This window comes from Meleagris gallopavo, chromosome 9, assembly GCF_000146605.3.
Source record: "Meleagris gallopavo isolate NT-WF06-2002-E0010 breed Aviagen turkey brand Nicholas breeding stock chromosome 9, Turkey_5.1, whole genome shotgun sequence".
NCBI classification, from domain to species: Eukaryota; Metazoa; Chordata; class Aves; order Galliformes; family Phasianidae; genus Meleagris; species Meleagris gallopavo.
This window is the reverse complement of record NC_015019.2, coordinates 15,437,584-15,463,638: the sequence shown is the minus strand read 5'-3', so window position 1 is coordinate 15,463,638 and position 26,055 is coordinate 15,437,584. Positions and strand designations below refer to the sequence as shown.

At 41.2% G+C, this 26,055-nt stretch overlaps 1 protein-coding gene across 1 annotated transcript in view; it reads left to right on the top strand.

Annotated features, from left to right (window-relative positions):
• Positions 1-18,925: 18,925 nt before the first annotated feature.
• The window catches only part of STAG2 (stromal antigen 2), a 35,659-nt gene continuing 28,529 nt past the window's right edge, over positions 18,926-26,055 (top strand). Inside the window, 7 exon segments of the mRNA XM_010715396.1 lie at positions 18,926-19,070; positions 20,973-21,051; positions 21,660-21,672; positions 21,675-21,820; positions 23,043-23,139; positions 24,408-24,484; positions 25,162-25,366. Coding sequence (XP_010713698.1) covers positions 19,027-19,070; positions 20,973-21,051; positions 21,660-21,672; positions 21,675-21,820; positions 23,043-23,139; positions 24,408-24,484; positions 25,162-25,366 — 661 coding nt within the window. The 5' untranslated portion in view covers positions 18,926-19,026.

The window sequence follows — 26,055 nt, the reverse complement described above, 5'->3', positions numbered from 1 at the left end:
GTGTAAATCAACACACCCTTGGGGAGAGCACGTTGATTCTCACCACTTCATTTTGAGGATTTGATGGTTCCTGCACAAGTGACTTCACAACTCAGAGGTGGGGAGGTTACATGTTGCAGGTGCCATTTGTGTATCACAGCTGGGGGTGTGTTAGAAATCCGGGCTGTCTGCATCCTCAGACCAGTATAAGTTCACCATATTGCTGGTTCTATTCTATGGTTCTCTGGAGACACTTATGTGGGAGTACATCGCCCTCCAAATAAAGAGGAGAAAGGTTGTGCAGTTTATTCAGAGAACACAGTGGTAAAGGAATTATTCAGTTGAGTAGACTTCAAACAGCACAACTGACATATTGCTGCAAAAATATTGCTGTTTTGGGCATAGTACAAAATTGTAGCTGTTGCAATTGTTGTGCTCTCAAATAGTATAATAATACAGCAAATCAGAACAATTAATATATTTTTATAGTCATGAAGAATAAGGAAATAATGTTTATTATCAGTAGGCAAAAAAATGTTTATTGAGAAACATTTCACCAGTGTTGTACTGGACCCTCAAATGTTGAAAAAACAATGCTAAGGAATGCCTTACTATGGAGAATATGCATGGGATGGGATGAAAAGGAGAAGAAAATAAGGGGCTTTGCTTAAGAGAAATATAAATGACCTGGAAACAGAATTGTTGGAAATGATAATCTTAGGTAAGAAGATACTTGTTCAGATACGGTGTATCAGGAAATGTGGAATTGAGCTGCAAGGAGTGTCTTTGGGGAAATGTAATAGAAAGTATGTGGCAGTGTGATTGGAAATCGTACCTTGGGATGGTAGTATTGCATTGGGGTTAGGCAGATGCATTGGCATTTTGTTTTGTTGCATTCCACGCTGGTTTTAGTGGACAAGAAGCACATTTATCTTTACTCTTGGAGTTAGTTGCCTTCTCCTGCTACATAGGTTAGGCTTAGTTTTCTTTTTAAATCACTGATGTGTTTAACTTTGTAACCTGTGAGTAATGTGATATTTGAAGTGTGGTTCTTCATGTGCTCTGTGCCTGCCTGTGCACCTGCCTCCCACAGCTCCCTGCTCAGTACTGGGAGAACACTGAGTTCTACAGGAGCTTTGTAAAAGATGGGCTTTTGTGTCTTTAGTATTGGTTTAAGTATTGCTTCAGTGAGTTAATTCTTTTATTCTTCACAAAACAATCCTGTTTTGGTGCCCATCCTTTGTGAAAAATGCCTGAAAGCACTCAGAATCCAACTGTCAGCAAATTAAGAGAGCTACAGCTGTGTGTTTGAAAGTTCCTACCCATTCTACCTGTTGGACAGCTTAAGGTTAGAACAGACTTAATGTGGAATCACATACGTTCGGTGTGCAGGACAGATCCTGCAGACTCACACAGGTACATCCACGTGCCTCAGTGTAAGCTGGGCCTGCAGCTCATGGCTACCTGCCCTGGGATGGCTTTGGCCAAGTGCTGCCAGCTCCGTGCTGGGTGGGCACCCTGTGCTCCCTGAGCAGCTCCCTGCCTGTGGGCAGAGGCCGGGAGCTGGGGCAGCTGGCTGCAGTTTCTGCCTGTCCTGGAAGTTCGATCTTCCTGTGCTTGGACTCTTTTTCTGGTGACTTAATTCTAGAATGAGATGGTTATTTATTCTGCAAACGTTGTATGGTTATTTGGAAGAGGCAGTGTTACTTTTGCCCTGAGCACTGTTCCATCTGTACGATGGCAGCAGAGGAGAGCAGAGATGTTGGTGCTGCTTGCACTGCTGCACGGGGTGCAAAATGGAATTTGTAGGTTGTGCTTTTCTTGAAGGTGCTGATAAATGTGAATTATTACTTGATACTAAATTTCTTTTTGGTAGGAGCATGATTAAAACAGGCAAAAATATTACAGAAAAGTCAATGCTATTAATTTTTCTTAATAAAGGCCAAATTATCTGGCAGGTAAATGTTGTCCACTTCATTATGGCTGACAAGTGATATTCTATTTGGTAGTTGTTACCTTCCTGAACTAATTCTTCACCCATGCCCTTCCTGCTTGTCTCCTCCCTTTCCCCTGTTCCTGCCCTCACATATTTAGATTTATGGATAGCATCTGTCTTATACCAACGTTAATTCTGCTGTCTTTAGGAATTCTCGGAGAGGCATGGCAGTGCTGCCCTTCTTAACAGTGTTTACAATGTCTTGCATTGATGGTTGATAGTTCTTCCTATGAGATGAACTGTCCTCAGTGTTTTAAGTGGAATTGGATAGTTGGCAGTGATGGTGACACGTTTTCTTCCATGTTTCCAATTGTTGTTTGATGAGAGGTGCAGGTTTTTGTGCATTAGTACAATTTATTGGAGACGCATTGTTATCCCTCCTCACAAGAGCGTGAGCTCCCCATATCAACTTTGTCCTGACTTGAGGCTCATAAAGCTACGGTTGGACCAAAACTTTCGTTTTGCTCTTGTGTGTGTTGATGGAGAGGCAAAAAGGCCCAGGAAACATCTTCACAGTACGGCAGTCAACTTCAGAGTATTTAGTTATTTCACTATTTTATTCTAAGCTTCCAAGAAGTATTCTCTTACCATAATTCTGATGACAGTTGTTTTTTAATGTACGTTGCTTCTCACCTGGTGGTGAGGTGTTTCCCAGCAAAGGTGCTGAGAGCTGCTGGGGGCACGGGGGGCTCGGAGCTCCCAGCCTGCAGCACAGTGTGGGTACAAGAACTTCAGCCAGGGAATGTTGAAGGGAACGTCCTACAGAATGCAGTTGTTCTTCAGAGTAGGCAGCAGCACCTGGGTAGCTTGGCTGTGCTGGATGGTCTGTGCAGTTCCATATGCTTGACCAGCTCACCTTAACCTATTTCCATTTCTGCATTATGTATCTCTAGCTGGAAGGTCCATTGTAACTCATACCCTCCAGTAAACCCTCTTGCCATTAGCACTTGTGGTGTTTTGCTGTTAAGTACAGTAGTGTCCAGTCATGTCAGGGAGAAGAGTGTGAATTTGGATCGTTTGTTTTTGTACATGGCCAAACCATGTGAAGTTCTAGCCTCTAGAAAAAAAATTTAAAAAGGGTTGCGCAGTGTTCTTAGCAACAGTGGCTTAAACTTAAAAACTCATTTTTCTTGTCTTGTACCATTGATTGAGAACACCGTGGCATTTTCAGGGGACTGTACAAAGCTTGTCTTGTGAAGAAGGGTAAGAGGTAGGTTAATTGCCTGTTTTCAAAAGTAAGTTAATGAAAATGTTGTCTTTTAAAGTGAATAATGGCTAAATATTTGCAAATATTTCTGATAGGTATTTTTTGAGTATAGGCCTTCTGCAGACAGATTTCTTGGAATGTCATCTTGCTTGTAGCTATAGAACCACAAGTAGCATTTGTTACTAACCACCAATACATCAGCTGATGAGTTATTGCCTGGGTTTGTCCCCTGACTGCCCCTACGCCATGTCTTGTAAGATTTAGAGTTCATTGGAGGAGAACTGTGGAAGCCTCCCTGAAGCACAAAACAATGGCCGTGGGTTAAAGGGAGACGGAGCCAATGTAAAAAAGTATAGCTCGTGCCTTTCCCCTGATCAGTCAGGGATTGTAAAGGATGCAGGGAGCCTGTGCTGCAGGGGCACATACTGTGTTAGAGTTGCAATATGGAGTGCTAGATGTGTGCTGGTACTCAGAGGTTTTGAGAGCTCAGTTTGTTCAGAGGCATCGACCTCCCTCTTTATCCCCACAGCTGAGTACAGGTAGCTCTGGGGCTGACATAGCAGCAGAAGTTCTGTCTTCTGTAATGTGCCTGGGGAAGACCATGGAGGCGAACATTTTCTGTTCCAGCTCTGCACTTTTCTTTGGGGTTTGGTTTGTGGGTGGCTGTTCTTCATTCTGTTCTCAAGCTGTTTTATTGACGAATAGGTAACTTGTATCCAACAAGAGACATTTTTTTTTCACGTGTAAAAGTTTGTGAAAGATTTGTTTTAAATGAGTAGAAATCATTATTAAAACATATTTTCAGTCTTTCTTAGTGATGTTTTTCATGAATGATTTTGTCTTTATTAAAAATAGTCAAGTACTGAAATTTACTGGGTAAGAACGGAGATTTGCTAAATGTGGGATAACGAATGTTTTTCACTTGGAGTTCTCCTTGCTCTTTTGCTCAGTGCCCCTGTGCCCCTCTGCCATGGTGGCTGCAGGATTGCACTGGTGCTGATTTCAGTCTCGTGGCGTTTAGGGCGAATATGAATGCAAGTCGTGTGGTCTCTCACCTTTTTCCCCTTCCTTAGAAGTGCAGGGTGCTCGTTACCTACCTGTGCGTAGCTGCTGTGTGTTACTGATGCTGCTTTAATCAAGCACAAGCGGTTTCCAGAGAACATCTTGAAGGCATATTGTTTCCTTGGGGATTTATTGCATTTGCAGCATCGCACCTCTGTTCCCGCTGCTTACAGAATATGATTATCAGCCATTAGTACAGAATACTTAAACGTGGCCACTGCTTTCCTTCTCATCTGTGATTTCCCTGCTGCTCATTGTGAAGGATCCCTCCCCAGCGTTGTGCAGTTTTGTTCACCTCTCGTGCTCTTTGTTGATTCCTGTACTTGCAGTTCCAATATGAATTCTTTCCAATTCTTCTGACAGAAACGTTGGTAGGGTTGGTTGCTTGTTTACAAAATGTTCTTCCTAGAAAATGATTGCTTCATTTTTCCTATGTAACTTAAAAGTTCCTTTTTTTTTGGCTAGTGATCAGTCAATGTCTTTGAGAGGAATTTATGTGTTTAGGGGATTACTTTGTCGATTTCTCCCTCTGCCCCGTTTGATCTTCAGTTGTGTGCTCTAGAAGATGGAAAAATCTCATCCAGAGTTTTGGACTTGCACCTTCGTGTTGCTTAGATTAGAACTGCTAACAAGTAATAAATTCTCTTGTGCAATACAGGCAGCATCACATGAACACATAAGTTGCTACTTCAATCCAATAGTTTAAATTCTTTTGTACTTAGAATCATCCTTGTTGTACATTTTCCTGCTGTCCTGCAGGTGGATGTGTTTTGAACCACTGGTGCTTGTGTAAGACGAGATTGTGATTTCAGAATACAGATGCTTTAATTACCATGTGTAGTCTGTTAGTTGGATCTGAATGTTGGACATGGTAACTCACAAAACTTAGATCTGTTCTTTTCATTTCAGCATAGCTAATCATCCTAGTGCCTGGGTCTTGATGCCTTAATAGGTGAAGGCTTGGCCCAAGTGTACAGCTGTGGCACTTCTTTGTTTTCTCTCCATTGACGAATGCCACCCTCCACTTGGAACAAGAATATTGGTGTGGAAAAGGGGAACCACCCAGTGGCATTGCTTCCTGCTGGCTCTGGAGAGGTAGAACTATTTTGACACAACAGTTTCTTGGAGAGTTCTTGAAGTGGAAAATGTTTGCTCCAAGGAATCACCCCATGTGTAAAGTGAATGATAAATACTTTCTTAGGGTCATTGGAGAAAGTGAAAATAATGTATCTGTTCTGAAAGTAATGCCGAGCAGTTGTCTTTTTTTTTTCTTTTTCTTCCCCTCTGCAAAATTCATTTGCCTTCCATACAAATGGGGAGGAATTGATTCCTGGGGAAGTCAGGTGAAGATATGCTGACATCATTAATAATCAGAGCGAAAGCAACTTAAATTTTCTCCCTAAAATGTTCTTTTAGAGTATACTGAATTGTGCTGTAATACACAAATAAATGTGGAAATAGCGTAAAGAATAATTCTGCTTTCATTGCTGTAGACTGCTGCTTGTAGTCTGTAATCATCATGCACTTAATACATCATTATATGGTCCAGTAGAGAATGGCATAGCATTATTTTGCTTGTGAATAAGCGATCAGTATTTGGATATGCTGGAGAGAGACCTGATGCTGTTCTCTTAGGCGTGAACTGGTCAGGTGTCCTTCCTGAGCCTGCTGGTTTTGTAGACTGCATGAAATGCCAGAATTAGGGTATTAACCACATCTCAAGCTGTAAGGTTTCTGTGCATTTATTGGCGAGGAAGCTTTGTGAACAACACTTCTGATGAAGTACTTAAATCTTTGTGTCACTACTACAAAGGTGGCAAAGGCTGTTGTAGAGCTTGTCTCTGGCAGTGTTTGCTGCACGCACGCTGAGCACTAAGGTTTGATACCTGGTTTTTGGCACTTCCTGTGCTTTGTTATTCTGATTAATGAATGTGGATCTTAATTAGAATTGATTCCCTGGGAGACTTGGGCAGAGTTCTGTAAATCAAGTGGTATCTTTGCTTCTTAAACCCTTTTTAGTTTCTCAGGCGGTGGTTGCACTTCATACTGTGTATTCTGCTGTTAAAGCTGTGGTGGTTTTGCCATTTTGTGCATTAAACGTCCTCCAGTTGCTCTAGCTCAGTCCTTAGACCATTGCTTAACACGTAAGCTCAGTTCAGGAGCAGTAAGTGAATTACTGCTTGTTCACAGCTGTGCTTCAGCTCCTGAGCAGTGTGAGCAGTGCCTTGCTGCCCACTCTTACCTCTGCTCCTTCCCTGCAGCCGCAGCTTGCCGAAGAGGAATTCACTGGTTTGGAGCTTGCTGAGCTCACCTGCGAGTGGAGCGTGTATACCTTTCTGCTTTTATTCTGCCTTGTTTACACACTAGGCTGTTTATTATACAATGTTCTGCGGTTCTAGAGTAGTTTTAACGCTTAGCGTATAAAGTCCTAAGTTAATTCACATAGTAATAAAATTTATGTTCTGTAATTAGTTTTTTTGGCAGGCATCTGTTTCACAGTAATGAATTGGTAGCAGTTCCTAAAATGTCTGTTGACTGTCTAGAGAATTGTAGGAGAGCTGGCATTCTTAAAATGTTTCTTAGAACTGAAAGAAGTGGGCTGCTTTATTTTAATTCATCTTTTCTCAGAAGGAAAATCCCAGACTTTTCAACTGAACTGAAAATAAGTTGTTTGGGAGATTTTATTTATTTATTTATTTATTTATTTTCCCCTTCATTGCTGAATTTAAAGGTAATAGCTCTCTCTCATTTTTGAGTCCATCTTTAAATTAAGAATATTCTAAAGATGCAGGTAGTGGTTACAGTTCTTTAGATGCACTCCCCACCCCCCCCAAAAAAAAGCAGAGTGTTATCTATTATCAATTTTTCTGTTCAACTCTTAACAGCAGTTAGAAAACCATGGCTCTGCTCGCAGGTTCATTTTAGGTTGCTTGCAAGACTAAATTCATAGCATTTAATGATGTAGGATTTTCATACCCTAGGGCAAGATTATAGTAAGTGGAGGTCAAACTGAACAACCGCCAGACCTAATTTACACTCAGATAAAAATGTTCTTGTCTAACAATTAGATTGAATGCTATTACCTCTTTCCCTGACTCTTGCTAGAATTTGGTGTATATTGTTTAAAGACCAAGGCAGTCTGATGCCAAGGAAGTATGCTCTGATGGAATATCAGTTTGTGCAATTGCACGGGATCAGCTATCCATGTTAATGGCCCCCTAGTGTGCTTGTGCTGGAGGGCTGGGAGATTTAATCCAGATAGGATGTTCTCTTAACATACAAACTCTTTGTAATGTACCATCAGCCATGCTGGAAGAAGCCTGGAGAAGATACGGCCTTTTAAATGTATATATTTGAGTCTTTCCAGACAGATGTGAATAATCTGTTTCAGTAGAATTACTGTAGTTTCTTCCTCAGATCAATTGATGGGCTCATAAGCAGTGTTTTGCCACCTCTGTGACAGGTCCTGACCAATCTCTTAAGAGGTTTCCCATACAGGTTAGCTGAGGAATGACACCTCATGGGTTACTGTGATTCCATTTGGTGTAGTATTTGAGTAACAGAAGTAAAGGAAAGGTGATAACATGAATGTTTTGACTAATACATATTTATATTAACTAAATATTGTGTAGATTTTTTTTTGTCAGCTAATGTTAACTTGCTGTGATCTGGACACGTAGGAGATTGATTTAACTTCTGTAAAACTTCAAGAGCAAACCTATCTAGAAGAAGATACACTCATAATCCTGGTTAGTAGTACTGCAGCAGGAAATTTCTGTGCTGCTGCCTTACCGTAAGAGCAGCTCTCGACAGTAAGTGGCTTTTTGAGTAAGCAGAACACAAAGGTGGCAGTTTGCATTGCTGATGTCGGAGATCAGTGTAACAACTTACAGCTCATCCAGTGCTCACATGAAATCAGTGTCTGGAGCTTTGGGAAAAACTGTGACTTTGTGATGCTTGAGTGTGCTAGCTGTGTGTGTGTGTGTGTGTGTGTGTGTGTGTGTGTCTGAAGGTACCTGTTCACTGACCTTACTTCAGTTACTGTGCTTCAGTCTTCCTTTTCCCTTTCATGAGTAGCTCTAGCTCCTTGGTAACAAGCTATATGTAATTGATTTTTTTGTGTTTTTAAGTAGACCTTGGTTTCAGTAGCTGCAAAATTGGCGTAAGCAGCAAATAATTTTGAAGAATAGTGATGAGGTTAAAACCATTTATTTGCATTAAGCATTATGCTTTGGTTCTAGAATCTGAGCGGTGATCAGAAACTGTTGGTGGGAATAGGCTGCTAACAACATCTGTTAGCCATAAGTCAGAGCAGGGCTGCTGAGTTCAGCACAGGAGTAACAAATAGTCCTGTAATCGATGGCTGGCTAATTAAGTCGCACAGACGCTGCTCTTGAATAACAACGTGGGGAAATTCAACTAGATTAATTTTGTGTTTCAGAAATTTAAATATGTGGTTGAGAGAAAGTGGATTGGCTCTTATTTAAGTATTGCATAATTTCAGTGATGAACAAGATTAAAAAGGAGTAGAAAGATGAAAATCATCTGAAAGAATTTTTTCCCATTCTAAGTAATCTCACTTCTTCACAAATGTTTAAAATACTTGGAATTATTATTTACCAAGAAAAGTTAAGGAAACTAAAGCAGGACTGAGAAAGCCCTGTGCACTTGATAGAATGCTGGTCTTCAGCAGCTGAGCTGCCTGCTGCTGAGCTGAGCGAGGAGATGGGGAGATGTCCTTAGGGCAGAGCACAGGAATGCAGGGCAGGAAGGCAGGTAGTTAGGACACTGCAGGGATTGTGGGCAAGACGAGGTGGCAGGTACAGCATTCGCACTCCAACAAATTCTTCTCACAGTCGTTTGAAATAATTTCGAACTGGTAGATCAAATGCAGTCATCAACTGGAAGCCACAAGACGTGAAACATCTCTGATATTAAATAACGATAGGCTGCAGTGGGCGGCAGCAGCATCTTCTGGTGCGAGGGCCAGGCGGGCAACTCCAGGTTCTGCTTGCTGTCCCCCGCTGACTCCAGGCACGCAGCTGGCAGTTTTGCAGCCTCTGTTGCAGGGTGCCACGCGTGCAGCACAGTGGGATTTGTCAGCTCTTCGGTTCTCTGTGTTTGCAGTTCAGGACGTTTGCCTCAGTTGTCACCAGAGATGGTCTGTCGTTAATAGATGTTAGCTTTAATTGCCACTAGAGATGGTCTGTCATTAATAGATCCAACTGCAAACCAGAGCATATGAAATGTGAAAACTTGTTCTCTTTTTTCAGTGGTATGATATTTGGCCTAGTTGGGTAATTTTCCCCAAGGCAGTGAAAATGGTAAAAACGACAGTTCAGATTCTTCGCTTACACCTGAACCTGCATTTTTGTTTCAGCTGTAAGACAGGACAGCCCAAAGCCCTGCCCAGCCAGCTTTCAGACTTCTCTCACCAATGAGGTGGGCGCTGGGACACGATGGGTTCCTGCTGGTCCCCAAATCCTCTGTGTGTCACGGCGTTCTGCCACGTACCCAGCACAGGTGGCTTGTTGGAGCCATACTGTGTGCTGCTCCTTGCTTCTTTGCTTTTTAGAGGTTGAAAGCAGGAATAAGAGAGTGAGCATATGAGCATACCCTACCTCATCTCATCTCAGTAGCTTCTACTGCACTGCTGAGCTAGTGAGTGCAACAGTTGTGACTTTAAACATGTATTCAACATTGCTCAAGCAAAATAGATAAAGAGAACAGAATATGATACTTCCATAATGCAACCAGTAATTTTTTAACAAAATCTAAATGTAGCTGTAGGCTATAGCTCCCTTCTGAAGGAGGAGGGAGCTACTAGCTAGATTTATTTACATCATGAATTTGTAAGGATGTATCTTTTTGGTACTTTCTTTTTCTTTTTTTTCCTTTTTACATTAAATGAAGAAACCAAAGGTTTGGTTTCAGTTGATTTAACAAGCTGTACGTTTTTGTATTTTAGATCTGCGTGGAGTGGATGCTCCTGTATTCCTTAGGTGCCTAATGCATAGGATTTGAGAGACTGATGAGAAGATAATTTCAGAAGGACAAGGCTCTCTGACCTTTGCTTCAGAATATTTTATACACATCAGGAGTTTCTCATTATTTGTCAGCTTGCTTATTAAAATGAATTTAGTCTGTAAGAAATTATTCTGCTACTTCATGTTAGCTCTTACAGTGTATTGTAGCTCTCACACAAATAAGCAATTACGGAGTTGAAAGAACTTACAGATTTGAATAATGCCAGTATTTTTGTGATGTTTTTAGGATGTATCCAAGTGGCCAAGCAGACATCCTCTGGATGTTCAGTGGTTTTCAGTAGCTAACTCTAGGTCTCTGTAAAAGAGGTTCCAGCATCAATCATCTCTCTCTCTCTCAAAGCTCTTTTAAGAGGGTTCTGTAATAGGTTAAATAAAGGAAAAGAAGAGAAGGTACTCTTTAGACTTGGTGATATGTATTTTCATCCATTAATGGATTATTATCGTTCCACATTGTGGGTATATTCAGTTCTCTAAATTGTGTGGGGGAAAGTCATGCGTATCACAACTGCTGTTTCATATAAAATTAGTATTCAGTGCTGAAAATCTCCGAACAAACCCATTGGGATTTTAGCCCAAATGTTATGAAGTAGAACAGGAACAAAATGTTGAGTATTAAAATCTTGATGTTGTGACTGAGGCTGTATGGAGTGCAGATGTTCTGAGGCTGGCAGAACTGCAGGGAGAAGTTTGTAGTGAAAGTAACAAGATTTTTACCTTTATCTCTTCTGTTTTAGGGGCAGAAAGAACTTTTGTATACTTGAATGGTTGCTCGAATTTTTATTTTATAAGGATGATTATTGAGATTGATCCTTGGAAGAGCCATAATCCACTTAGGGAAAGGCTTAGCTTTTAGCTGTTGTGCTGCCTGGTCTGGATGTGGAAAAATATTTATTCCTTCTTTCATAAATACTCCTTTTTCCTTCCTAATGGGATAGGTTTAATTGTACTATTTAGTTGTCTTCTGCACTAGCTGGCTTGTCATCTGAGTTGGGATGGATGGTTCACCTTGGTGGTGAAGGAATGGTGGTTTTTTGGAATTTCACTGCAAGCAGACTGCTGGTGCCCACAGTGATCCAGCAGAGCTTCCTGGGGACAACCCCAACCAGTCCTGGCCGTGGCTCAGGGGGAGCTGTGGGGGAGCAGAATGGGGCACAGGGAAAGGGAGCACACCAGTGACTCAGTGAGCATAAGGAAAACTGGGCTTTGTCTTCCATCTGTGCTTGCCTCTTTATCTTACACATCAGGGATACCTACATGGTTTCCCCGTTCATTTTCAAAAGTTAGGATCTAGGGTGTAAGTATGGAGAGGAACACTTGATAGTGACACTTTCTGTGCTGGTGAAAGCTGCCCCTTAAGTGTCCAAATCCAAATCTTCAGAATGTATCCTAGAAGAAAATGTGAGGAAGTCAAAGTGCACGTGCAGATGTGCACTAATGTGGAGTTGGGGGTGTGTTACTTCTAGAGAAGGCAGAGACCAGTGAAGGGACAGGTCTGCTGCAGGTGGGCCTTGGCGGTGGTAGGGAGATCTGGATTTGTTTGAGTAGTTTGTGGATTAGTTCATCTGTAGACTCAAAAGTATCAGAGTTGGTCCCATGCTGAGTGTTCTTTTTATTTTTCTTTAGACTCAGACAGTTGCAGTTTGACTTCTGCTTACTCTTCGGTGCTTGTTTCTGTGCTGGACTTGGTCTCTTTAGTTCTCATCTGGAAGCAGTTGAGCTGTTTTTATGTAGTGTTGAAGCTTCGCTAATAAACTCTGGTGGATCTGAGCCGACGAAGCACAGAACCAACCTGTGCTTTGCTTCTCTCCTGCTGCAGAAGACTCGGGGTGGAGAAATGTGGTGGGCTGTCCATGTGCTGGCTCTGGGAGCTGCGGTGGAAGGGTTTTACTTTGCACTCCTTAGGAGCTTTATTTTGGAGACATTTCTTGTGTTTGTAAAGCTGGCAGTGTCTCCAAGTAGCAGTGATGCTGCTGTGACATGTACACGTAGCCTCCCTCCTAGATCTTACAGCTGAACACAGTTCTTCGGCCCAAACTGCCTGCTCACCTGGGCTTTTCGAAGAAGAACATCTCTGTGGCAGCAGGGAAAGCTGAGCTTCCAGCAAAGTGAGACAACTTGCAGGCTCACATTGGTCAGTGGGAGCAAAAAAAAGCAGTTTGCTGGATGGAGTGCCTTGTCTGCTGGGAACCCACCTGCTGCAGGGCGCTGCCGTTCCATTGCTGGCTGCACATGGAACAGTGCTTGTTCCGTTCTTGTCTCCTGCTGCCTAGCTGGTCACCTGCAGACTGTGCACAGTGCTTTAGCTCTAGCTTTGACAAGAGCCAATGTTTTCATGGGTTATGCATTTCTGAAAAGTCTGTTTGCAAAGGGGCATATGTTCTGGTGTTTAGTTTGGAAACTGGGCATTAAGGCAGCTGCAAGGTGTGCTGGTTGTGTGTCAGAAATTAGTGAGTACTTCTAGTACTACTTTTGGCTTGTCAAGCTAGGCATATGTGGCTTTTCTTTCTTTCTTTCTTTTTTTTTTTTTTTTTAAACTTTGGTTGTCATCTGACTTGGCGTATATTCCTCCTAAGAGCCTCATTTTCCACTCAGTCAGACTGCAACATCTGGAAGCCATCTCTCCTTTGGCAGGAGGGATGTGGCAGGCACAATGAGGTGTAACTTCTCCTTTTGTTATCTTTCCTTTGCCTTCTTAGATACATCCAAACCAATTAAAACTCAGCTGGGAATTTCAGGTATGTTTTAGAGCAGCTCAGGGATGCTGTTGGGCAGAATAAGTAGAAAGTATTATTTCCTATAACGAGGGCAACTGTTGCATTTGTTGTACAGTTGATTCATTTTTCAGAATTCTGTAATGCTTTCATCATTTGTTTTAAACACTTCACTGGACAGTGTATATTAATAAATGCGGGCATAGGAACTTCATTATGGTTCAAACCCAAACTATATTTACACAACAGAATAGCATTTCACTTACTGTGTTAAGGGAATTGATATTATTAGTGGGACTTTTATGAAAAATCATGACTGTGAAGCACGTTTCCTTCTAGAAGAGATATTCCAAATATTCATAGAATCTTCTTTATTTTATAAAAGCAGCAGGAGTCTAAAAAAGTATTTGTAATGAGTGGGGCACCATATGGTGAGGAAGTCGGCGTTGGCAATTGTTGGGCTGGGGCAGAGCTCCCCGTGTGCTGGTCACTAAAGTAAGGCATTAGAGGTTGAAAAGAGTCAAACCCTTCATTTTAGGTTCCAGCCTGACTTTTTTCACATCTTTTAACAACCCCCTTCAATCTTGAAGCTCAGTGAACTGTGGGGAAAAAATGGCTTCTCTGTTGACCAGTGTGTGCCTTGTCTCTGGGGACCTGTGTTCTCCCACGGGTGGGAAAAAGCCAGCAGGTCTCCACCAGCAGCGAACTGTGCTTTGCTCCTTGGGGCTGGTAAGAAGCAAACTGCTGTGCAGTTGTACGTGGGCAGCTCAGGAGGAAAAAGGAGGAGGGTGTGTGCTGGATGGGGTGGCTCCCTGAGGACATGGGCCCTGGCGATGCTGTGGGGCTGCAGATAGGAGCCCAGCTGGGCTGCAGGCACCGGCCCCAGGGTCAGGTGGGAAGGTCGGCAGCGGTGTCACGAGGCCTCGGGTTGGCCATTCTTTCTCTTGGTGCTTTCTTTGGTCCCAGCTCTGTGGGTCTGAGCCACCCTGGTGCTGCAGCTTGGTTTGATGGAGAGCGAACCGCACAGAGATGAAACAGTTTTGCTTTCAGCATTCTGTTTGCAGCTGAAGAGAAAGTATTATAAAACAAAGAAGAAAATGGCAACGTGATGGCAGTAGGTCGTGAGGTTCTGTGTTGGGATGTTAGCCCTGAGCTCTGTGCCACATCCACTGCTGTGCAGCAGACCCAGTCTGTGCGGGGCAGTGCGGGCTGAGGCTGCCCGTGTCGTGTGTGCTTGTAAAGCACTTGCAGGGCTCACTTGTTGGGCAAATGGCACAAAAATAACCACACATCTAAAGGTTTTAATTGCGTTATTGTTCAGTTTAGTCTTGATTGTGCTATCATAATATGATCAAACTGCTGAGATGGTTAGAACTAAATCATGTTAAAGAGCAGTTGTTACAATATAGAGTGCTACTCGAAGTATGTTTTCTGTGTTTTACTCAAATGACCAAATTGCTTTACAGCTTGTTGGCTGTTGAAATATTGAGCTGTTTAATATTGGTGGAAATAATGCACACTTTCAGGCCTGTAGGGAACGCCGTGTGCGTGCTCAAAGTCTTGCTTAAAAATCCCTTCTGTAGCATTGTTAGGAAGTTGAATGCAGATTATTCGTAATAAAAAAGCGTAATTATTTGGAAACAAATGAACCATATTTTATGAAAACAAATTCTGATTGCTCAATAGGTATTGAGGGGCACACTTTTTTTTTATACTAGCTTTCTTCTTTGAAACAACTCAAGGAAATTATTGGGAATATTTTGGTCCTTGATGTAAATCTCATCTGGCTGACATTTTAACTGTTGCTGCTGCATAATTGGTTCTGAAGAATCATCACCTCTCCTTCATGGACGGATAAATAATTCAGGGACAAACTTCTTCAGGCAGCAAACTGTTCTTCAGTCAGCTGAGAGCATCCTCTGAAGTCCTCTAATTTTCTGAATTAAGGAAGCAAGGTCTCTGCTTTTTATAGATGATTAACTGAATTTCAGTGAAAAATCAATGCGCCTCTGAGCAGTCGTTCTGCATTTCCTCAGTCTTCGTCCTGACCATGGAGCCACGTCCAAACTTTGTATCTCTTTGTTGTCCAGAAAATGGTATCACTCTGCTGAGTTACTTTGTAAAGAAAAGAGGGAAAGAGAGGGAAACAAATGGAACAAAAAAGGGTGTGTGTTCTGGGAACCCCTCAGCCCAGCCCCCCTTACCCTCCACCCAAATTGTTACACAGGCACGCTCATATTAGCGCGTTTACACAAGAATATAAAACCCAGGAATGATCTCAGGATTCGTTGTGTTTTGTGTGCTTGTCTGCGCTGTAGGTATGTGTGCTCCTGTGACAAGGGCTGCTGGCTGGTGGAGCTGCTGTTACCTTGGCCTGCTGGTGGCAGGTGGCTCAGCACCAGCTGCTTGCTGTGTCAGCCTCTGCTGGGTCACAGCATTTCACCATAGATCTGAGTTAACTGCACCTACTTTGTGTTTTGGGGATAAGTACCTTTTGACATTTAAAGCATATTTCCAGTGAAGGCACATACTGGTTACGTAGCTCATGCTTGGCACTTGCTTCTAACAGTCAGATTTTTAAGTAGAAACTGTTGCATGTTGAGCTAGCAAGGCATTAGTGGTCCTGGACTCCTTTTGTTGTTCTTTAGTTCACAGACGTATCGTTAGCAAAATGCTAAAGGCTGCTGCAGTAAGGAGCTGCCTTGTTTCTACAAAGAAAGTATATCTTGAAACTTTTCTGCTCCCAGAGCCTGCCTGTGCAGCAGGACGAGGTGCACATCTGCCGTGGAACCAGCCGTGTGCCTGCATTAATTTCAGGAAAAGGGGGATCTTCCGGCGTCCTTCTGTAATTGAAATATACATCTGAAGGAAATGTGCTGCAGTATTATTGCTGTTTTGGCAATCTGTTATGAATTTTATTGCAGAGAAATAACTGGGTCAACCTCTGGCTGACCTGTCTCCTGGAGTTCCTTCAGTTAGCTTGAGGCTAGAGCTCCACCTTGTGATCTTTCAGCAGGATACATTTTCTTTTTATAGTTAATAATTTAATTATGATTTCACGAAGTTGAATGACTCCTGAAAGTTTCCGTAGTCTGAGAGGTTTCATCATCTGCTTAGGAAAATTAAAGTTGAGACCCTATGAACATGCAAATATGCAATATATATCTATGTATATCTGAAAAACTGCATTTTGTGATGCACTGGAGGTGGATTTAACTTACTAAAAGAATGTGCTTTTCATTGCATGTCAGTAGGCTATGGAGCATTTCCAAGTTTGGGATGGGATCTGCATGAATGTCACTTCCCTGCTTTCAGCCTGCTCTAGGAAGAGCTTGGTATTTCAGAAGTTCTGATGGGATGTTTCTGTGGGCAGTTCTCATTTCTCACCAGTCTCCCAGCCCAGGGCTGTGCGTGGCCCATCAGAGCCGTGCAGCAGGGCGTGGCCAGTGGCACTGCTGGGAGCGGAGTGCTGGGGATCGGCTGGTCCAACGTCAGAGAGTGTTTGGTGAAACCGGGATGCGGCCAACTTCAGGGTCAGCACATGGCTCTTCGTAGCATGTGGCCTTGTTGTGGCGTTTCTTGTGTGGAACATCATGGCAGCTGAGTTTTGGGTACAAAGCCGCTGGAAGTATTCATGGGAAAAATAGTGATTAGAGTAACACAGCAGATGGGCTCCTTTCAGGCAGCTTCCTTTGGGCACTGCTGGTCAGGGTCACTGGGCTGGCCTGGCTGCCTGCCACAGCTCTGGGACTCTCCTGGGGCCCTTACAGCTGTACTGGGCACTGTTGCAGCCTGGGCTTCCTGCTGGAGCTCCCTTACAGTCTTACCTTGTGTATCCTTGCAGGGCACTCACCTAAGTACACTTCTTCATTAAGACCAGCACCATGTTGCACTCATGAAGGCCAGACTTTTCCTTCTTCCTTCAAGAGGAATTCACTGAACATTAACTCTTAGTATTTAAACTCTCCAGCCCCTAGGGGAATGTGGTGTTTCTTACCTGTTCTTGTGCCCTGGCCATTTTTCCTTTCTTGTTCTGTTGCTTGTCCTGAGATGAGCGGCTGGGTATAAACCACAGACAGCAGGTTTCAGATCTGGTCTGACTTTGTTGACTTAGAAAATGCAGTTTGGTCATTTGCCAGAACTCTCACGTTACTTTCGTTACTTTTTTTTCTTTGAAGTATTTCTCTGACTCTCAAAAAGCAGACTTACACAGATGATACAGTTGGAATAATTGTAATCCTGAGCGTGGAGCATTGCATCATGCATGGAAGGAGCAGATGACCGTGCTGACACCAGTGCCTGCCCCGCTGGTGGCCGCGTGCTGCGTTCCTCCCTGCAGAACCAGCCCGTCTGGGTGATTTGGGATAGAGTTCTTAAGATCTGTTCTGCCCCATGTTAGTGGGGAGCTACAGCAGATGGTACTGACTGACCAAGCCCACGGGAGATGGGCGGCAGCCATTCCCAGGCAGGTTTATGTCCTGGCTGGATGGAAACCAGGCACGGAGACGATGTGCTTTGTGGCTGTAGGCAGGGGCCGTGGCAGCGGTGATGCTGCCCTGCAGGAGCTGTGCTTCGAATACTTTGATCTGTGTTCTGGCTGCACTTGGCTGGAGTGTTTGCAGGCTGTCTGGGGTTTCTCCTGCCCACCCCGAACTTCCCTTCACAGCTGTTTGTTTCCACTCTGGTTTTTGTCTCCACATATCCGTGTGAAATGTGAAAAAGCAGAATGAGATAAGTTTGGGGTTGATGGTTTCTCTCAGCTCTCCAAATTCTGGAAGCTGCAGTGGCCCCTAGCATTCAGACACAGCATTTGCAGGAATAAATGTGCAGCCTTGATCTGTGTGTTGGGCTGAAATGCAGGCTTGGAATCACTGCTGCCAGACGGCAGGCAGAATGTACTTAGCATGCTGAAGTGTCATCCTTCCCACACACACCTCATCAGCCCAGCACGCTGCACGGTCAGCAGTTTCCAGCTCTGAAGGTTCCTCTCCTTGCTGTTGTGACTTCAAACACCTGAATCTCGGGCTTTCTTCATTGATCTGCATGGAATTTATCTTGAGGCAGGCAGTTGGCATAGGAGGTTTTGGTATGCATGGTGCAGTTTCACATTTGAAGCATTCAGTGACTTCTTTTCCCCCTAAGCATGGGAAAGCAAGTTAAACAAAATGAAAGAGAAACTGATAATATTATAAAAAACTTAAAAAAAATAGGGATTTTGCAGTCTTAAATTTTCATGGTAAGGTGGTATGCTATTTCTGAAGCTTTTCTTCTTTTTTATAATTTATAGGCAGTATTTTCCTCCTTGATGTTGCTTGAGACATGTCAGTTGGTTTACATGTTCAAGCTGTTAGAAGCACGGATTGTTGGCGCTTAAGGGAAGGCATTAGTAGTGAAGCAGCTTGTTGGGTTATAAGGACTTCTTTGCACTAAGTGTCAGCCAGGTTTACACCTTGGAGAAGAGGAGTTGGTGTTCGTAATGTTCTTAGGTGTGCACACACTGTGCTTTAAGCTTAGCATCAATTCTGCTCTTTGGTTTGGTTAGCCACGGTGTCTGAGTGCTGATAGTAGAGTCTGGGCTCTACAGAGAGCAGCTCTGAAGTTCAAACTTCAGTCTAGGACAGATTTAGGAAAAAAGTTACTTGCAAAGTGTTGATGGAAAGCTTTTGAGATGGCTCATGCTGTTGAGAAAAACTTCTTTCACTTAGTGCTGTTGTATTTCTTTTTACTGCGACGCTCTTAACGCTGGAAGTGCTTTTCAGGAAGATTGGGAAGGGTCAAAAAACACAGCATCTTAAAGAGGAAAAACCTTGGTTGGAAACAGTGGTGTGATAGAATGGTTTCTGTTTCCAAGTTTTCTACCTCTTCATATGTGGGGAAAAAAAGAACTGTATTTAATTTTTTCTTTTTTTTTTTTTAATTACAGAAGTTGACTGCTACAAAGGAAGAAAGGAAAGTAAGCTTGTGCTTCAGCCTGGTTTTTGAATATCTTTCTAATACAGTGGTGTTCCAGAAGATGATAAAGAAATGATAGCAGCTCCAGAAATACCAACTGATTTTACTCTCCTCCAGTAAGTGCTTGAAGAATTTTTAGTTTCATTTAGATGGTTTAAACTTTCTGGCATGTGCTTCTTAGTGGTGGTAGCTGTGGTTGGTTGTTTCCGTTGGAAACAAAATAGGGGAATAGGGTTCTAGATCTTTTTTCTTATTGAGAAGTTGATGAAAATAAAGCATTGTTAGAGTTCTTTTTTAAGCATTTAGTGGTGAATGAAACAGATAGTTTAGAAGTGCTTATTTTTTGTTAATTGTTTTTAAATCAGTTTTTAATCTTTGCTAATAGGAAACAATCATGACCAACTTTTTTGTCTCATGCCTTTGGGAATGAAGGTATTGAGTAAGAAACGCTGTGAGGGGTAAGAAAAATTCCAAGTACCCTCTTCATAGAGAGTTGAAACCTCGGGGTATTTACCCTTGGCAGCCTGCCCCAGTTGTTCATTTACAACCCCAGATGCCAAGTCCATTTGATGGGACTGCTAAGCTTCCTACAGTTTTAAAGAATAGGTATTTAAACTTACAGTATTTTAAACCAGGAAGAAATAACTAGTTATTTCATCTCTGTATTCAAAATGTAAAAACAGATGAGAAGAATCCAGTTCCCTCCTTTTAGTTAGTTGTTAAGAAGTTAGCATGAATCCTTTCCAACAATCTGTTGACATGTATTAAACTGATTTAAAAAAAAAAATGCAAAAAGGCACAGTTTTGTGCTGGTTGTGTGTGTGTTCTTTTAATGAGAAAGCAAATTGTCTGTAATGTTTTGTTTTTTTAGCATGTGGATACAGTTCATTGTTTAATGAAACATTTGGAATTTTATTCTGCTCTGTCCTCTTAAAGAACCCCTAAGAAGCATTCAAGAGTAAAGATTTCTCATCTTTTTTTGCAAGATTCAGGGTTTTTTTTTCTTTTCCAATCTCTTACAGAATACACAGTTGGCAAAACCAGAAAACAAACGTGACAGGACAGAAACCTCCTTTCAGGCAGTTCCTCCACAGTGGGGAGCCATGGGTTTCCAGGGTGTTTTAGAATGTTAGAAGTAGATATATTGGAATGGGTCTTTCTCCCCGCAGTCAGGATCATCTTTATGATTACATTGTTTAATTGCATCAGGAGAGGTATCCTAGAAATTTGTGATAGCAACTAGAACTCATACTGCTGTATGTGATAAAATAAGCTCCAATGGCATCATTTGAGTTGTTTCCTACAGGAAATGCAGAAATAGAGAATCTAAGCTATTACTTTATAATAATTCAGATGATCTATTTATTTGTTTGTCTATTTCTGGTTTGGATGCGGTCAGTAAAGAATTTGCATTCTGATGCAGCATCTACGAATGATGTAGGAAATCAAACAACTTTGGAAGTTATCATATTAAACATCTTTTTATCTTATATAACCTTAAAGAGAACTACAGATGATCTCTGGTGGAGAAATGTCACCTGAGACCTTTTTTCCCGTTCACTTTTTAACAGAGCTGCTCAGTGTTTATCATAGTGAGGTAGCAGGAAATATATGGAGACACTTTGATTGTGAAGGATGGTGGTGGATTCGTTGTTGTGTTTTCTCTCTCTTAAGTATTCATGACAGATATTTATAGTGCTGTTTGATGGCAGAGATACTGTAATTTTTGCACATGCCAAAAGCAAAGTTTCCCACTTGCTGCTATTTGTGCTGACTTTACCTGTGAAAACCATGCAGTGAGGCTAAAAGGAAATGATTGTGTTTGGCTGAGGCAGGGTGAGCTGTGAGCATGGGGATTTGCTCCGATTTGTCCTTTGAAAGTAGACTTAAACTGGAGGAAAAGACAGTTTCCGTGTTGGAGGTGGCTTACTGAACCGAGGGCATAATGTGACTCCATGTAGTTTATTTAAGAATGTTTCTGGTAAGATGTGTAAATGGTTTCTCTTTTATCCTTGCAGGGAGTCTGAAACACACTTCTCTTCCGATACAGACTTTGAGGATATTGAAGGAAAAAACCAAAAACAAGGCAAAGGAAAAGTACGTTCATTTTACTGGGACACTGAAAAACTTGTAGTGTTATAGAAGTAATGGTTCAGCACTTATCGTGAAGCTGAGACAGAATTGAATTTTTTTAAATTGAAATGTTCTGAGTAGAGAGTTCATGTTTGTATTTTCATTGGAATATTGATCTTGATTATTGGCGTGATGTTTCCTTCCTGCTGTGAAGGTGCTAGCAATGGGAGAAAAATCCAATACTTCAACTTAGTGCTAATAGTCTTTTCTGGTTGGTGTCATTAATTCTGGCTCTGTTTTCATTGGAAAAGTAAACAAGAAAACAATAATTCAATTAAAAACTCATTAATCTTGTTTAAACACAAGGAAAACATTTTGTGTCTTACTGTCACTAATAGCGTTTTTAATTGCCAAAAGATTTTTAAGAGGAGGAGGAAATGGAACCTGTAGAATCCAGTTAGTGTTTGTATCAGTCAGCATCAGCTGTTATTCTCAACTTCAGATTTTAAATCTAGCTTTTGATAACATAAGGCCTGTGCATAGTTGCATCATGTAAGTGATACGTTGGTGTTGTTTATTTTTTTGTTTTGTTTTTACATAAAAACTGATTAAGAATGTGTGTGTGATTGCAGACCTGTAAAAAAGGTAAAAAGGACCAGCAGAAAAGGGGAAAAGTGGAAACGGAGGAGGGAAACCTGGTGGTCCAAATCGGATGAATGGACATCACCAACAGAATGGTGTGGAAAACATGATGCTGTTTGAAGTAGTTAAAATGGGCAAGAGTGCTATGCAGGTAAGGCTTGGGATATTCCTAGGACTTGGATGAGTATACAGGTTACATATAACAATGGTTTTCCATACGTATCATCTATTAAAATTAAGCTTGAAGTATTTTGTGGCTTTTAGTTATAGGTTAAGATAAGGAATGTTTTTATGTTGTTAAAATTAGAGTTTGGAAGAACTGATTTTTCATTTCTAAATACCAGATGTGAATAATGGGGTATATAATAAAATAAAATTCAAAATATAAATCAGCAGAGTTTGCTCGACTCTGCACATCTTCAGTGAAGAGAGGGTTAAAGCGTGAGGCTGCCAGCCATAGAGAGTTCCTGCTGACTCACTCATGTGACTCCTCAGCAGCCTGGCAGAAAGGCTATCTTTGGGATTGAAAATGTAGAGTTTACAGCTTCTGTGGTATGTATGCAGGAAGCTGGGTCTGTGCAAAGTCCTCTTGGGGCTTGCAGGCTTCTGCTTCAGGCCCTAGGTTTTAGGGCATGATATCAAGTGATTCTCTTGTGCTTGTGTTAATAAATAAATGGTATGCTGTATCTTTTATATATTTCTGCAGTATATAGCTTGTACTGTACACATGAATGATTTAAAGATGATTGTGCATGAATTCTTCTTGCATACAACCATTATTGCATATTTCCTGCTAATTTGCTTCCCTTGAAGGTTTTGTAGCAGAAGAGTTCTGTTGCTTTTCCATTCTACTTGTCATTATGCTTTGGTTTTAGCTAACACAAAGCAATGAATGCGCACGCAGCATAGGGCAGTGCTGTTCATTCTGTTACAGCTCATGTGCATGGAACGCAGTTCATCATAGGGGTAACATTTAGGAGGAGCATAGGGAGTTGCACTTGCTGGAACTGATGACCACAGTAGTATCTTTAGAGAAGTTAAAGAAATGAACAAACAAAAAAACTCTGTTTCTGTAAAAAGTTCCTTGTTATTTTTGCTCTCTTTTTTGAAAAAATGAGGGTACTGTAAGGTATTCCTGTGCTTTTTGTGCAGGTGTCACTTTTGTACCTGTGTATGTTTATGGATGACATAAACAAAAGCAATCCTCTATGAGTAAAAGGTCGTTCAAGCATTTTGTTCTACATCAGTCAAAAAAATGCGGAGTTCCAGCTATTCTTAACAGGACCAAGAATCCCTTACAGAAAGCACTTACGTAGTACCAACTGTTCAATTTCTAAAAACTAAACATTGCCTTTATATTTGTTTATTTTCAGTCTGTAGTGGATGACTGGATAGAGTCATACAAACATGACAGGGATATAGCACTTCTTGATCTCATCAACTTTTTTATTCAGTGTTCGGGTTGCAAAGGTAAGATACTGAAATGTTACTTTCTATGCTCCTTATGTGCTGCTATAGCATGATTTTCTGTTTGTAGGCTATAGTATTTCTGAAGTTGGGAGCTAGGGGAGGAAAAGGTTTAGAAATATTACAGAAGTACTTTAAAATGTAGATTAAATCTTTTGTGTTCACACTGGAGAGAATGGAGTCCTGGTACTTAATACTTCCCACATCTTCCTCAACTGCTGGTATTATTTCAGAACACCATCTGTGTTTTAGTGTTGATAAACTTGACTTGCTTGGTCTTGTAACTGTAGTTTGTATTTAGTTATTTCATATCAGTGAGTGTTCAGAGATCATTCAGTGGCCTTTTAGAAGTGTTTGATGTGCAGGGTATTATGGACAGCTTCATGGTAGCCTGTTTACAGTAGATTGTATTTCCATTTTTCTTACGTTTGGGAGCTGCTGGTTTTCTTTCCTCTAATCCACATCCTCCGTTCTTTTCCCTCTTACCTCCTTTAGAAGATGAGAAGGTAACTCTGCAGTGTCACAGCACTTGAGTATTAAGTGTGACTGGATGTAGTTTGCTCTGTTCAAGTGTCTCCTGATAAACTTACAACATGTATAAATCTTCAGAGAGCTTACAGCATTTCTCAGGGGTGTTAGTCGTACTTTCCAGAGCAGTGACCTTTTGATTATTGTTACCAGTCAAAATGACAGAATCTCTTCTTACTTTCTAGATGATACTTGTCGTGAATTTTGCAGTACAGTTGCAATAAATCTTAGGAGATCTGTCTCTTTTAATATCTCCCTTTGCACTCTAATAATTTGTGGCTAAGAGAAATAGGAATTTCATGAAATCACTGAATTTATAATAATGCAGAAGTTAATAGATAGCAGTGGAACTGTTCAAAATTGTCTGATACCATTTAGAATCTTGAATCCAAAAAGATCAGATTATTATGTTCTGCCAGCTGACTAAGAGGGCTGGTACAGATTTCCTTGACTTCTGAATGTGAATGAATGAGTAAACTTTAGTGTGCACACTGTTTATAATGGCAAGAAAACTGCTGGTATTCCTCTCTACTTACAGGTGCTAAATTGAAGACTGTTTAACTTATTTTTAAAAAACAAACCAACCAACAACAAAACCCAGCAATCAGCGTAAAACCAACATCACTAAAAAAAAACCCATAATCTCTAGATTGAGTGAAAATTGATCACAGCAGGAGATGCATCATCATTTGCCTTCTACCTCTTTCAGTTTAAGTGTTAATAATCTAATATCTGAATTGCAGGAGTTGTTACAGCTGAGATGTTCCGACACATGCAGAATTCTGAAATAATCCGAAAAATGACAGAAGAATTTGATGAGGTAATTTAATAAAAGTGCTGAGAAGGTGTATTCTTTATTTTTTAACCTGTCCTAATCTTATGGATTGTGTTGCTGCAGGTTTCTTTCAAGTGTAAGAAGAACCATGAAAATAGCAAAACCTCATGAAGGAAAATTTTATTTCGTAGTCCTACGAGTTCAGTGAAGGCTCTGTGTGTATATGAGCTGGTTTATTATTGGTTTAAGAAATCAATATCTGCTTCTCAGTTTTAGAACAGTGGGAACTCCGTTTGCTGTTGGGCATTATGACATGCTTCCTCTCATCTCCTCCACACCTCCCTGTGTTTGTGAGGCCCTTAAAGGCTTTTTTAAGAAAGTTGTGAAATATTTGCTGTATTTATTTCAGTGTGTCTGTTAATCTGTAAGCGGTGTATTTTTTAATTTGGTCGTGCTTCCTATTAAAGACTTCAGTACTTTTTGCTTTTTTGGGAATTGTAGCCTTTTTGCTTATTTTGTAGCATTTACTTCCAGAATGTTGTCTCTGCATATAACAAACCTGAGCTGTAAGTTATGGTAGATGTCTGTTAGTGGAATGAGTTTATTTGGAGATCTTGGCTCTTAAGTTTTACTCATCTCTTTTTAATCTTCACTTAAAAACAACTTCTAAGACGTTTGAAAGAATTTCCTTTGTATATCTGTGTTTGTTTGTTTTTTAATAGGACAGTGGAGATTATCCTCTAACTATGGCTGGTCCCCAGTGGAAGAAGTTTAAATCCAGTTTTTGTGAGTTCATTGGAGTACTCGTCCGACAATGTCAATATAGCATCATATATGATGAATATATGATGGATACTGTCATTTCACTGCTCACGGGGCTGTCAGACTCACAAGTCAGAGCATTTCGGCACACTAGCACGCTGGCAGGTCAGTGAACTTTATTTATCTGTGTACTGCTTCCATGTTATGTCTTGTGTTGCACAGGAAGAAATTGTTGAATGTTTTGATATTCAGCGTTCAACTCATGCTCCTTCATATGATACACATCTCTGATGCACCTAGTTTTGGTACAGCTTTCAGCACATTACTGCAAATTACTGAATTATTTAAATAGTTCCTTACCAGCTGCCTTGTACTTCATTTTTGTTAGCTTTAGGTCTATTAGGAAAAGCAAATACCAACTGTTCAAAATGCAGTTGAACTTGTATGTGCTCTGAGTGAAGTCAAACCAGAGTCGTGTTATAAATGGAATGCAATTTTTACTACAAATTTAAGTTCCTTGTAATTGACAGTAGCATTTCCATGTGTTACATTAGCAATAATTACAAAGAATTCATCATCATTGATACAGCCACCAAATTTCTTTGTTTACTTGATTTTTAAATTTGTCCTTGATGTGTTTTGACTATGACATATTTATTTAAAACTTTCCATGATAAGCAGCCTGCACAGGATAAGGAAGAAGGGCCTTGGATGGCATTGTGCAGCAGTCCAACCACATGAGGATTTATTGTAGCAATTCTAAGGTGATTGGACTACTAATAGTACTGTGCTAGGAGTAGTTCCTGTTAGTTTGCTGGAGCTGGCTGACTTATCTCTGACTTCAGCTGCAGGTG